The sequence below is a fragment of the Apodemus sylvaticus genome, chromosome X (assembly GCF_947179515.1).
Source record: "Apodemus sylvaticus chromosome X, mApoSyl1.1, whole genome shotgun sequence".
Classification (NCBI taxonomy): domain Eukaryota; kingdom Metazoa; phylum Chordata; class Mammalia; order Rodentia; family Muridae; genus Apodemus; species Apodemus sylvaticus.
The window spans coordinates 45215180-45230931 of NC_067495.1; the positions used below are offsets into that span (position 1 = coordinate 45215180).

The window sequence follows — 15752 nt, forward strand, 5'->3', positions numbered from 1 at the left end:
TCCTATCCTAACTAGCAGACTGCCATTTTGGCCTACTGACAGCGTCCTTTGCCTTACAAAAGCTTTCAGTTTTGTGAGGTCCCATTTATCAATCATTGATTTTAGACTCAGAGCCATTGAAAATTCTTTTGTATTAATCTGTTCAAGGCTATTTCCCACTTTCTACTCTATAAGATTAAGTGTATCTGGTTTTATGTAGAGATCCTTGATCCACCTAGACTTGAACTTAGTGCTCAGTGATAAATATGAATCTATTTGCATTCTTCTACATGCAGGCTGCCAGTTAAGTCAGCACCATTCATTAAAAGTTGTTTTTCCCCCATTGTATGCTTTTGGCTTCTTTGTCAATAATCCAGTTTCTAGAGATATGTGGGTTTATTTCTGGGTCTTTGTTTCTATTCCATTTATTGACCTGTCTGTTTCTGCACTAATACCATGAAGGTTTTATCACTATTTCTCCATAGTACAAAATGAGGTATGGGATATTGATTCCTCCAGAAGTTCTTTTTATAACAAATTACTGTTTTGTCTATCCTGGATTTTCTTTGGTTCTCCATATGAAGTTGATAATTGGTCTTTCAAGTTCTATAAAAATTTTGTTGGAATTTTAATGGGATTTGCACTGAATATGTAGATAGCTTTTCCTAAGATGGACATTTTTGATATGTTAGTCTTACCTATTCATGAGCATATGAGATCTTTCCATCTTTTGATATCTTCATTTTCTTTCTTCAGAGACTTGAAGTCCTTGTCATACACATCTTTCACTTGCTTGATTAGAGTTATACCAAACCTTTTTGTTTTATTTATGACTATTATAAAGGGTGTTGTTTCCCTAACTTCTTTCTTGGCCCACCTATCATGTTTATAACAGAGGGCTACTGATTTCTTTGAGTTAATTTTGTACCCAGCCACTTTGCTGAAGGTGTATTTCAGCTCTGATAGAATTTGGAGAGACACTTGTGTATACTATCATATCATCTGCAAATAGTGATACTATTTCTTCTTTTTCAATTTGTATCCTTTGATCTCCTCTAGTTATCTTATTGCTGTATATAGAACTTACAGTACTATATTTAACTTGTTCCATATTTTCTTTCAAGATTCACCTTGAGATAAAAGGATAATGTGAGATTAAATAGTATATAACATAAAGGGAGTACTAAATTGATGATACAAAATTAGCATAATATTTTATTAGCTTATGATTGGAAAACTCAGTCAGCCTTCACTCTTTCTGCCTCACTCCATTCTGTTTTCCACTCTTTGTCACTTTTTCAATGTATGCTCCTCTCCTTCATGGCAATGCTTCTGTTTTATTCTGTGTGCATATTATTCCCCCATCTTCATAAACATTTGAAGAATAGTTATATAACTTCAGTAAACTACAATTTTCCCAAGCTATATATTTGGTAATAAGATTTGATGATATTAATATTTTCTACATTCAGAGGAACAGTACCCCAACATCACCTCTTTCACAGTTAAAAGACAACAAAATAGTATAAGGATTCATATCATTGGAAGGTAGGGAAAGAAGGGTTGTGAATTTAAGGCAAGCATATGTTTACAAAGCAAGTTCAAGGTCAGCATTGTCTGTATAGATGGATCCTATTATGAAATATAACATTTATTGGCGACTAAAGATATCAACAACTACAAAAGAAACACATCATTTATTGTTTTTAATCATTCATTTATTTTATTTCATCTGTATTCATATTTTACTTCTATATATGCATTTGTGCCAAATATGTGCTTTGTGTCCAAAGAGTCAGAAGAGATCATTAGATGCTGTTCGAACTGCAGTTATAGTTCTATGTACTATGTACTATGTACATATGTACCATGTACTATGTGTACTAGGAGTCTAACTACCTTCTACTGAATGAGTAGAAAGTACTCTTAACTTCAGAGCCCTCTCTCAAATCCCTTAAAGCATTCTTATACATTAGCATTTAGACATTTATTTCTGGTACTCATACTCAGTTTAAATGTAGCTTTCTCTTAATTTTCATTTAAATGTATATGTGGATTTGAAATGTTAATGTTGCCTCCTCTACATCTAAGAAAACCATTGGGATTTTTCTTTCTCTTTTTTTATCAGCTATTTTCTTTATTTATATTTCAAATGCTATCCCCTCCTGGTTCCCCCCTCCCTGAAAATCCCCTAACCCATTCCCCCTCCCTTTGCTCACTAACCTACCCACTCCCACTTCTTTGTCCTGGCATTCCCTACACTGGGGCATTGAGCCTTCTCAGGACCAAGGGCCTCTCCTCCCTTTGATGTCCAAAAAGTACATCCTCTGCTATAGGAGGAACAACTTTTGGGATTTTAAACACTTGTTCTTGGCTGAAATAAGATAAGGCAACTTTGAATTGCTAATTTTTATATTATCAATGATATTGCTTAAGCAAACTATATATTGTATGTAACTTATTCTTCAAAATATACTGTAATGAAAAAAAAACTAAAAGTAAGGTGTGACAAATTTTATATAATTGGTCAAAGGGTTATATCACAGCCTTTCACTCAAAATAATTTCTGTGGGCAAATGGTCAAGAGGGCAAATATAAACTTCTGGACATCCTTTCCTCACATATAACCTACTAAGTGATAGTGCCATTAGTCATTTCAGTTACAGTCAATCACATCCAGGATGTTTTCTTTCCCCAACTGTTTTGTTGTTAATAACTATATTAAGCTGTTTTTTCCTTATACCAACAAGTTTATTCTACTGCATATCAATGTCTTATCAATATTCCAAAGAACTGCTTGAAGGTTTATTTTTCCTAACAATAGTTAATAAATTATAATAAATATGTTTCAAGATTTATATATGATGCACTAGGTTAAGTGGTACAATAATGATTAAAATGTTATTTGTTTAAATATGTCAATTATACAGTATGTAGTATGTGGGCATATGACTTAATAGATAGCATGCTTGCTATTCAGCCATGAAGACCTGAATTTAGATCCCCAGATGGTGCATAAAACCAGACTTGCCTTTAGTCACAGCACTTGGAATGGCTCAATCTCATCCCCAAATATTTCATGAGTTCCAGACAAGCCATGGCTACATGAGACCCTGTATAAAAAAAATTAAATTAAATTAAATGTAAAAAAAATAATGTAATCAATCACTTCATATTAACATTACAGAATCATTTTACTTGCATTGTTATGTTACTTATGATACAGTTGGAATGTCCATATGACTGCAAAAATCCCCCATATGAGAGTGTAACTTAGTGCTAGAGTACATTTCTTTTAAGAACACAGGCTAGGTTCTACTTGAACATGCAAACAAAAAAGCTCTCCAACTGGTGACTACTGGGAATACACCAGTATTGAAAATTAAAACTATTTAGCTTATTAGCAGAGGAGAAAACACTTCAAAAGAACCTGGTGCCATTTTTTCAGGAACTTTTAGTTTTAAGGGGGATGAGAAAAGTAGAATCCATGTTCCCATTGCATGCTGTCAAGAAGCAGTCAAGTCGACAGTCAAAGTTAATGTAGCATTTCAGAAGTACTGAGTAGGGCTAAATCATATTGTAATTCAAGGAACAGCAGTGCATATGAGTCCATTCTGTAATGGCAGCGTGCCCTTGTCTTTCTTTTAAGTTTGGTCATAGGATCCCCTTTTCTCCACCAAACTAATTTTCTCAAAGTGATTTGGTCTGTGTCTGTGTGTCTGTTTGTCTGTTTAAATGGGATCATCATGGCCTAGCTGTCTATCAGCTACCAGCAACACTTCCTTTTCATATTCTCAAAGCTACCACTGAAAGCTTTATTCCTAAGCCTCAGTACCTATTTACAATATATTAGAAAAGCTGAGATTTTCATTTTTTCTTAACTATTTTTGATAGGAACAGCTCAAATGAATTTTGACAGTTACTTTTTACCACTGGTTATACACTAGGAATAATTGCTAATGACTTATGAACTGTCTTTATTTAACCAAATTCTCTTACACTACTTCTAAAAACCTCCCCAAAGTAATCCTAAGAGATGTCTTTTATGATTATTTGAGGATATTCTTCAAATTCATTTGCAATTCAAAGTAAACAATTGAAACAAAAACTATTATAAAGGCTCAAATATGAGCTGAGTCCATTCTAAGGAAATATTTGAGTAGATAGTATCAATTTAAGTTTGTTCCATAGATCTTGTTACATTTAACCAAGCATTTTTGAGATTTGGATATCACCTCTAGGCCTCACATATATTGGATACATTTACAAACGGAGACAGGATCAAAGTGTTCAGGTATCTTACCCACATGCTAGAGCCATAGTTTATGCACACCAGGAATTCTCACAAGACATGACTTTAAAGTTTTAAAATCTTAAGCCCAAAGAGTTTAGTTAGAATCAGAGTGCATTTATAGTTGTATATGTTTATATGTATGTGCCTGCCGGCTTATATGTGGATGCTCACCTTTGTATGTGCACACATGGAAGACAAAGGTCAATATTGGCCGTCTTCTCTGTCACTTATCTACCATAGTTTTTGGGACAGGGCCGTTCACTGAATCAGAAGCTTATGGATTGACTGGAATGATGGCCAAGGATCTTTTAGAATCCACCTAGTATCCATGATCACAGGTGAAAGCTGCCACACCCAGTTTTTAATCTATTTAACAAGGTAGCTTAGCTGAGGTCCCCATTTTGCACAGCAAGCACTTTCAGTTTCTACTGAGCCATCTCCCACAACCTCCCTGTAAAATTTTAAATTAAAAAATTTTAAATGTATACTTGGAAATCACTTTTTTTCCTGTAATTATTGATGGTCTTCATAAAGGTTATACTCAGAAAATGATATTAAAATGATGAGTTAAGTTATATTGGCAATGTTTGTAAAATCAGTAATACGTATGCTTTTCTATTAAAGAGGAAGTTAGACGATCTGAGGTCTGAGTGGGAGGCTGTAAACCACTTACTTCGGGAGCTGAGGACAAAGCAGCCTGACCGTGTCCCTGGACTGAGCGCTACTGCAGCCTGTAAGTACATTTTGTCCCAGGTGTTCTCTTTTGCTTTAGCTGTTTGTTCAAAAGCATGGCTGGGAGGTTATCTCTGAGTGAAAGGAAAATTGGTTTCTGATTCTGCACAAAGGAGTAAACATTTATGTTATTTATTATGCAAAAGGTCTTTGAGTGGGTTCCTTAGATACTGAGAGCATTACAAGCTGTATTTTTTGAAGATTCAACTGCAAGGAAAAGAGGGCAGATGAGGAGAAGTCATAGTGGTTTAAACTGATACTTTAGCTTGCTCCTTAGCATTAAAACTGGAAGGCTTTGTGGAGGCACGCTGAGTCTCTAGGAGAAGGTGTCTCCTTTTAATTTCTGCTTCACTGAAAGCAGAGTATTTCTGGCAGTAGATTTAAACTAAAATTAAACGTAGTTCTTGATAAGGAAACCCAACAAGCCAGCATATCACTAGCATCTAAATACAGACATCAAAGTGAAAGTTCAGAGACACTGGATACTTTAAAACATGTACAAGATTGGGGTCTTTTTTTGTGTTTGTTTGTTTTGTCAGCATTGTACACTGAAATTGCTATATCAAGCTTCTAGTGAATAAATTATGTACAGTTTGTTTTCTGTCATGATCTCTAATTTTTGGTTTTCTCAGCACATATGCACAATTGTGCATATATAATCCTTTATTGATGTTTGTTCTCTACATGTTATTGGCATGTTCAACCTCAGTCTGTAATGCTGGGAAGAAATTTTGTACCAATGATTTTTTTATAAGCTTGTGGATTGGAGCTTAAGGGTTTATACTCCCATATAAGGTACTCTGAATATTACTGAAATAATCAAAACCAGGGAACAGAAATCGATTTAAAATGCAGTGTTCCTAAATAGTATGATGTTTCTAACTGGAAATATATTTTAAGTTTTTGTTTAAGTACATATATAATTAATCTATTTAATCACTCTGCTTGGAGCAACTTCTATGCATTAGGCATCAGACTGAGTGCTGAAAATTCATCACAAAATATGTTAGTCTCTCCTTTTATGAAACATAGTCAAAGCAGAAGAAAGAGATGATTAAACAATAAAAAGGAAATGTGTTATCTCAATTATAAGTGCTGTAAGGTAAGGTATAGTCTACAAACTACTGCCAACTGGCCTGGGATAGAATGGCAGAAAGTCAAGGCCTACTCACTTAGCCCTTGCAAGCTTATCTGCATTTTAATGGACTCTGCAGGTGATTCCAGCACACACTGGAATAAATGAGAAAGGGAGAAAGTGGGGAAGTGAGTGGTCATGAGGGCATTATTGTCTGAAGTATAGCCAGGTAAGCTTGTCTGTCCTGAGAACATCAGGTGATGCAAAGCAGTGAGTCTTGCTTATGTACAGACAGAAATGATAATAGGCAGAACCAAAACCCATAGTTGCAACACCAAGGAAGGCACTGGAGTGTGAGTAGGGTGATAATCACCATGACCAGTGAACCTGTAGCAGAGGCTACACAAAGAACAAGCACCCTGAAGGAAGCCAATATTTCCAGGCATTCCCTCCTGGATGGAGGGAATACTTCTCTCTCAGTGAGTACTTCATCACCATCTATGGCTCTGTGATAGTTCATATATGATTGGTTCAGGGAGTGACCCTATTAGGAGGTATGGGCTTATTGGAGTGGATGTGTCACTGTGCGTGTGGGCTATAAGATCCTTACCCTAGCTGCCTGGAAGTCAGTCTTGCTCTAGCAACCTTCAGATGAAGATGTAGAACTCTCCGCTCCTCCTGCACCATATATCTGCCTGGATGCTGCCATGTTTCTGCCTTGATGACAATGGACTGAACCTCTGAACCTGTAAGCCAGCCCCAATTAAATGTTTCCGTTATAAAACTTGCATTGGTCATGGTATCTGTTCACAGCAGTTAAACCCTAACTAAGACAGGCTCCTTGTATTGCCCCACTATTCCTGCAATGTTGCTGCTAGTGAAGAATGTGGGAATGTCCTCAGCTCTGAGCCACTGGTGAGGGTAGGCAGCATCATGGTCAAAGTTGGGAAAGTTGGAGAGGAATTTTCTCAAAAAGAAGACCTGTACTTCCCTTGACAAAATGATCAAAAACTGGACATAAGCTCAGCCGACTAAATACACAAATGCGGTAGGAAAAGATTGAACAAGAAGTCAGAATCATCTTACTTTTTTTATTCCAAGGCCTTTTTTTTTCTTGTGTGGTGGTTTAAGGAACAGAATTAAGAATTCTTTGTATTCTTGACTTTCTGACACATAGTAATTTAATCTAAACTGAATTCACTATTTAAAAGTCTGATTCATAACATTATTTGGTTATATGATTCCTGTTCCCTAGATTATAGTATAAAACCCTAGTGTTTATGATTTACCATGCAAAGTAAATATGGTTAGACACGCTCTTTTTAAGTTAAGAAACCTAAGGCATAGAAAGAATATTGCTAGACTAAGGCCACACAGCTACAAAACCAGAGAGATAGTATTCTAATCCAATTTTGTCAAGTAGTGTTTGTTTTGCTGCTGTGTCTTACACTATCTGTCCCATAACACAATGGAAATTCTAAATAGATACAGAGAACAAGCAGTTAATGCTAATTTAGCACAGCCTTATATTTCTATGGAATAAATAGTGATCTGTTTTGTTGTTTCTTAAAACTCAGTTTTCTCTGAATTTCTTAGAAACAGTGCTGAGCCTGGAATAATCATTGGAGTTTTCATCCAGTCGAATATTTTTCTTTTAACATGAGTAGAGACTTGGGTTCAAAGTGGCTTTCTATTTGAATTGATTTGATGTTTTTTAAAGTAGCTTTTTAAAAAACACTAAAGCAAGCATCCCTGTAGCTGTTTACTTCTATTATATAATATGATGCAGTGGTCTTGTCTGAGCTGTACAAATTGTTCAAATTTACAAGATAAGTGGTCATGTTCTCAAAACTGTTTGATTTATTTTGATGATCCTAAGTATATTGGTGTCTCAATTACCTATTATTGCATATAATACGCTAAAACTTAGTGGCCTAAAGCAATTTTGCTCTTGATTCTGTGACTCACTTTTGTCATATTATCAGCTGGATGATTATTGTGATTGTTCCACTTACTGTGAATGCAATTACTCAGCATCCAATAAGCTAGAAATTCTAAAACTCTCTAATTAAATGTCTCAGAGGTGGCAGTGCACTAGAGATCCTCATTCCTTCATACAGCATCCTCTGGTAGGTCAGACTATGGCTTCATCCAGTCTCAAAAATTCTCAAGGCAATTTTCCTCTAAGTCAGGGGGATAGAAGCTTGAAGACCACATGATGCTTAGACTGTGACATTTATATAATCTTTCCACTGTTCTCTATTTGACAATGCAACTTGAAGGCTTAGTCCATATAAAGGGTAGCATAATGACAGTCTCTTGAATTATATTGTTACATGGCAGTTTGAGAAGGAGGCTTTACTTACATATAAACTTCCACAATAGGGAAAGAAGAAAAGACACTTGGTTTATACCCAGTGCCCTATGTGCATGGTTTTCAAATGTCAGCATGCAGGAAGGAAACATCAATTTCTTACAAAAGTGGAGAATATGAGACTTTTACCTTAGAGGTTTTGTTCCAGTAAGTCTGAGTCAAAGGCAGTATCTCTAAAAGGTTTAAAGGAGAGTCCAATGCTGGTTGCTGATCTTGGCAATGCAGTTGAAACATTGATATACCAGGTCTTGGTTGCTTCTGAGAATTTATCTTTCCATCTACTGCTTTATGTTACTCACTGGGGCTTCTGGTAAAATTCAGTGTTCTAACTAACAAAAAAACTTCCTGATAGTTCCAGAATTTTCTCTCTCTCTGTCCTTATTTGATGAAGGACTTTGCCGGCTTAAAAGTTCAAGGACTGAAAGGCACATACAGCAGGTGATAGCTCTCTAGCAGAGTGCTTCGGCGTCCCTAGCAGACACTTATTAGGAGAATAGCTATACTTGTATGAAGTTTCTTTGGAGAAGCTAAGGGACATTTTTAGCCAGCCAGCCAGCCAGGACTTAGCATTGGTCTGAAGGCCTGTGTGGCAGATGGAAGCAAAGAGCCAGCAAATCTGGTGGTAAATGTCACTGTGAATCGTTTCTTATCCACAAGCTGCTGGGCCTGAGAACACTCGTGTTCTACAGCACTCCACTTAGCATTTTCAAAATAAATCTCTCAGAAAAACGTTCCTAGTATCCATACTCCAAGTGAGGAGATTTAATGCCTCTATGTCAGGACAAGTGCTTTGAAGTGAATTGAATGTGGTACAGAGACACACACAAAAAAGCCAGTTGATAGAGTTTTGCTGTTGATTAAATACTAGTAAAACAATTCTTCCTGTAGTTAATTTTAGAGATAGCAAAACTCAAGAGCTATCTTAAAAGTACAGTATCAAATATAAAATAACCTATATTCTGCTGTGAATAAACCCCTCAAATATAGCAAATCAGTGCCCATGGAGTCAAATCCATTGGCTCTTCATTACTGGTGATTACAGGTCGAAGACAGGAGCTCAGTGTTATAATGCGTAGCATGCACAAGGCTCTGGGTTCTTTCTCAAGTACTATGGTATTTCTATACTGACAATATTAAAGGCCACATTAATGTTGATTTTATAGCTAAACTATATTAATTTTGAACCCTATCCCCAAATACATACACTAGGAGGAGAATTTTATACTTAACATATGGAGGTCATTAATGAATTATTTGAACAGAGAAAGAAATCACTGTACATCATTTCAAGGTCTTTCAAAGCCTTGAGCAACTACAGAATCCATTCAATCTTTTCATTAATGAACTCATTTAAAAATTGTATTCAAGTATATCAGAGAGGTGAGGCTTTTTGAAATGTAATGTGATATATCACACTGTATAAAAAGAAGTGACCACGGCTTCCTGGGACAGTCCCCAGGATTGTTCCCATTTATCAGAAGCAAATCGTTCTATTTTCTTTGTGGAGGATTCTGGTCTCAGGCCAGGTTTTTCAAAGATGCTCTGTGCTTAAGTGGCTAGAAAGACACAGCAGAAACAACATTGTTGGCATCCTAAACAGTGAGAGGCTATGAATGCCTCAGGATTTGCATGGTAATTATCTAGTTTGTGATGATAAAGTTCCACTTTCTCCCTCTCTTAATCTTCTGGCTCCATTACTAGCTCTCCATTAGGGCTGTATTTTTCTGTATGAACTGGCAGAGGAAGAGCAATCCCAATTCTTCGAATGATTACAGTAAAATTACCTTAACATTCTTAGACTGTTCAACTTCCTCCAAAAAAGACCCAAGTTTGAACAGCTCAAGGTTGAAGGCTTGATCTCAAATTCCTCATGTTTCCTAAAATTTCACTGAATAGTTCTAAAAGAAAATGTAACTTTACCCTCTAAGAAAGGAGATTGCCAAAGGAATCTGCAGCACACGTATCGTTAATTTATAGGTTTAAAAACTATAGACTGTTTTGTTTTCTAATGAGAGCTAGAAAGAGTGGGGAGGTAGGGAGGAGCTGGGTGGGAGAGGGAAGGAAAATCATAATCAGAATATATTATATGAGGAAAATGCATTTTCATTAAAGGGGAAAAAGGGCTCCCAGATATGTGTGGGAGATTAGCTTTACTTCACTGAACAAAATAACTAATCTCATTGTTTTGGTTTGACTCATAAAGGAGAAGTATATTTCAATTATTTTTTGTTAATATGGCAATGAGCGCTATAGCACAAAATTGCCAGACATAGAGCTTTTTTTAGGGTGCCCAGGTTAAAAATAAAAAGTGAACATCTGGATTAAAAAAATATCCTTCAAAATGAAATCCATTATTACTTATTATAATTACTCTGTGGATTTAACAAATCAATTTTTGATATGAGAGAAAAATATTATAGTCTGAATTATAACTGAGTGGCCATTTCTTCTTCACCACTATCTCAGGAAGCCCTTGCTTGCTTGCTGTAGTGCTCTCTCTTTCTCTCTCTCTCCCTCTCCCCCCCTCTCTCTGTCACTGTTTCTCTGTGTGTTTCTCCTCTGTCTCTCTCTCCATCTCTGTTTCTGTCTTTCTCTCTCTCATGTACACTCTCTCTGTCTCTTTGTCACTATCTCTCTCTTTCTGTGTGTCTCTCCTCTGTCTCTCCATCTCTGTTTCTCTGGCTTTGTCTCTGTCATGTACGCTCTTTCTGTCTCTATCTCTGTCTCTCTCTTTCTGTGTCTCTCCTCTATGTCTCTCTTTCCCTCTCTCTGTCTCTCTGTCTTTATCTGTCTATCTATCTATCTATCTATCTATCTATCTATCTTTATCTGTCTATCTATCTATCTATCTATCTATCTATCTATCTATCTATCTATCTATCTACCTACCTATCTATCTATCTTATACCTACCTATCTCCTTTGGGTGCTCAGTGATACCACTACTCACATTCAATATTACAATGTTGTTTAATTCCAGTTGCTCTCTAATTGACTAAGAATGGAATACGTTTTTCTTCTCTGGTGACTTAGACATTATCCCTTGAAGTATGTTTTTTATACTTTTTTCTTTTGTAGTGTAAAACAGCCATACCTCTATAGACTCTCAATAAAATTGCTGCTTCTAAAGACTTTAAAGCCTGTAATCCCCTACCCTTGACTGTCTTGTATGTTTTCTATATAATTTTGTTGTAAAGGGCTTTAGACATTATTGATAATTGATGGCCTATTCATGACTGAGTCACTTATAAAGTCTACATAACATCATTTTCCTGCAACTATATATTATTACCATGTACAATCATATAACACATTATGCCCTCAAAAACTTCACAAGTACATTTACTTTAGATTCAAATCAGCTTTTATGTGTTTATAATACCAGATATATTAAACAATCATATTTTCTAGCTGTTTTGAAGTCTATTCTGAACCCAAAACTCTACCCCCATAGCTTTGATTTTAGTGCGTTTCAATGTACTGATAGATTTCACTTCACTTTTTCCTTTAAAACAAGCTTCATTTTCAGAATATCAATGTTACATACATCCTATTTTGTTAAGACAATAATATGTAGGTATCTTGCACAGGATCCATATTCAGCTCCTAATACCCACATTGAGTTAGTCAGAACTACCTCTAATTCCAACTCCACAGAGTCCAGCACCCTCTTCTGATCTTTGTGGACACAAGCACTCATGTATACACACGCCCATACAGAGGCCCATACATACACAAATTAAAATATAATTTATAAAAAACGTACATTACTCTTCAAATAGGGATGTTCTATGATTTCAGTGCAAATCTCAATACCACATATAACCACTGCATTCCTTAACTAACTTCCATGAATGTGTCTTGACATCCTATTTGAGAACCTCTTTACTTATCTTCTACAAATTCATATAGCTGTCCTCTCGATTTCATTATTTATAAGAAAATATTTATTTTATTTTAATACACTGCCAGACCAAAATGAATGCATTATATACTCAAGTATCATAATATTTAGGTTCCATTAAAATAACGTTAACTATACCAGTGTCCAAATTATAGTAAAAACCTGCCCACAATCAAAAATAGTAAAAATAATGGTATCTCATGTCCTGCTTCAGTAAGAATTTATTATGCCCTCAAATAACTAAATGCTTTACAACATTAGAGAAGGAAGAAGCAAATAGTATGCCACTATATAATTCAATTCGTTACACCTTCTACATTTTCAGGATTATTCTTTATTATCATATAAATTTATGGAAAAGGGGGTATAAATAAACATTTAATAAGACCAGTAAGATCAAAAGAGAAGTTACACTCTTCATCTTGCTTATTCTTATTTGTCTAATATAAAATGTGTCATTCTTTTTTGAACCCAGTATTCTTATGTTTAATAAATACGAACATAACTCAGAATTGAATGGTACACTTTGATTTAAGATTTTTGTTTTAAGGTCAGGACCCAGTTTGCAGATAGATAGATAGATAGATAGATAGATAGATAGATAGATAGTAGATGATAGATAGATAGATAGATAGATAGATAGATAGATAGATAGATAGATAAAATATATGGTTTCCAGTAAAATTGGCATTCTCTCCCACTAGCTGAAAGACAAATGTGTCTAATAAAGCATTCAGATTCAATTTGCTGTCTGCATACAGCTTGAGGAATCTCTGGAGGCCACTCACAGCATGTGCTACAACCCCAACACAGAGAAGTAATGAAAAGATTCTGGTTTAAAAGCTGACACTACCCCTCCAAGCTCTTTGAATATGAATATAATAAGCAAGTCTATAGCCACAAATTTCTGTGATTCTACAGATTTTCATCTTGATCTCTGACTCTGAATACTATTTAAATGCGTGGATTTGTGTTTATTATCTGGATGAATAAATGTGTCATATTGAGTATTTTGTCAAAACTGTGCTTTACCAACAAAGGTCTCATGTAAATCAGGCAAAACAACATTGTCACTTCATCTTTAACTCTGTTACAGGGTCTCTACAATCCCGCTGTCTCATTCAATTCCAGTATTAAATAGGCAGATCATACTGTTTTCAAAAATAATACCTACTTTCATTTCAATTATCTCCCTGGTTTTTCCATTGACCCAAATGTACCTAATATTTATCTTAGAACTAGTATGCATTAATGTCTTACTCTCCAGCAGACATTGGCTAAATATTCTTTGTGTGTTGTTCTGTTTAATCTTAAACCTCCTTATGAGATATATGCCACATTACTTTTCTTTGTTTTTGTAGGTGGAAACTAAATTAGAAATTAAATGGCTATCCCCAATATTAATAAGTGTACACAGCAAGGCCCTGAATTCATTAAATTCCCCTCTTCTAAAAATTATGCCTGTCTTTGACCTTTATGTTAAATATACTGGGTCTTGGCCACATAAACTTTGAACATAGCCTAGATATATATAGAGAGTATGATATTATCCATACATATACGAGTGAATTTTCCAGACAAAGTTTGACATGAGTACTCTGTCTTCCTCATCCCTGTTTCTATCACAGCATCTAAATCTTAAAATTAAAGCATCTTGCCATGATTTAGGTCTTAAAGCTTACAACCAACCTCAGGGGATCAAAGTGATTTATGTAAAAAGACATGTATTCTTTTTGTGTATTTATTCTTTCTCTTCTGGAATTTAAGCGGCCACAGAGACTATAAAAACATTGAGATTATAAGCCTGCTTCTCCCTCAGTGTCGTCATTTAGTTCTATTTATTCTCCCTGTGTCTGTGCGAGTCCACGTTCAGTCAGTACAGCAGTAGAATGACACAAGCCAATTTGGTAAGCTGGTTTTTTTGTGTGTGTATGTGCTATGTTGAGACCTGATGTTCTAAAACATACTTAGTGGGTTTTTTTGCTGAGTAGTTGTGGTAAATATGTGAACTCCGTTGGAATGCAAAGCCATACAACAAAATAAAAATGAATATTGGCTGGAATTTCTTCCAATCAACATATGGACCAGTTAACAAAATTATCTTTTGTTATGAATTCTGGGAAGCCAGCTCTACTGTTTTATATCCCATGTCTCTGCCAACCCACTTACTTGACCCTTTATCTCTAACTTCAACTAGTTAGTTCCTTCCAATCATACCTTCTTAGCATTTCTATGTTCCAAAAGTATGAAAAGGTACTAGGCTACTATTCATCTGTGCTAGCTAGTGTTCCAATAAAACATATGTCTAGATTCAAATTTACTTTCCTTATGTAGTTAAAGCAGACATGTTCTAGTAAAAGATGCTGTGATAAATACAGTTGGTACAAGTGGGATGAGTGAAATAAATGAGTAGACAAACCTGGACAGAAAAGCTGTGGTCCATACTAAGTCATGTTAACAGAGACATACTCAAGTAATGAAGTAAAGGCGACATAATAACTCAATGAATGAGACTGGTCACACTGCACATGAATATTCATTTAAAGAAGTTGTGATTATAGTTAGTGAAACACGAGATGGAAATAAACATTAAGATCTGTAGGATCACAAATGTTAAGTTCTTTATACATTTCTGTTATTGCCTGTTTAGATCCTTAAAATGTATCTCAAGAAGAAAAAATATTTTACTGTAACTGCAGAAACTGAATTTGATGAAACTCAAAACTGAAGATTTGTACTGTCTAAATTTCTACTTCATTGTTCTTTTAACTACAATAGTGAAATTTAGGAATTGATTTACTTAATAACAGCACACTGCTGTTAAGGGATGCCTTTGAGTCAGGGAAGTGTAATCTGAAGTGAATAAAAATGTCTCTGTTTTATAGTGTAAGAGTAGAGTAGTCCTTTTTAAATTCACTATTTCAGATATTGATTAATAAAATCATTCCAACTAAAAGTTGTAAAGCAGACATTTTTAGTTTATTATATGAAGAGCTGGATAGTAATTATTCTTGGATTTTAGGTGAAAAAAATCAGCCAAAATGATTTAACTATACTACTTAAGTACAAAGTCAACTCTAAAGAGTTTCTAAATGAGCAAGTATGGTTATGTTCCAATAAATCTTTAATTATAAAACTGATTGTTGGAATAGACTTAGCCCACAAACTGCTTTTTCTTGATCTCTCTTTCAAAAAAATCTTGCTGATATATTATTACCTAATAAAGTGAACATAGACCATGAGATACATTTATATTTTACCTCTCTCCATAGAGAAATAGATATAATCCTAGGTGGTACTAACACTTATTCAAAACCAATAATACCACTTAAAAAGGAAATTCGTAAAAGCAATTCATGATGGAAATAAAGAGAAGGTTTGCAATATTTATCAAA

The 15752-nt window shown here is 35.1% G+C and overlaps 1 protein-coding gene across 1 annotated transcript in view; it reads left to right on the forward strand.

Annotated features, from left to right (window-relative positions):
- The window catches only part of Dmd (dystrophin), a 1772476-nt gene that overhangs the window by 1049037 nt on the left and 707687 nt on the right, over positions 1–15752 (forward strand). The window contains exon 46 of the mRNA XM_052170230.1: positions 4898–5006. Within this exon, the coding sequence (XP_052026190.1) occupies positions 4898–5006 (109 nt within the window). The remainder of the gene's footprint in view (positions 1–4897; positions 5007–15752) is intronic.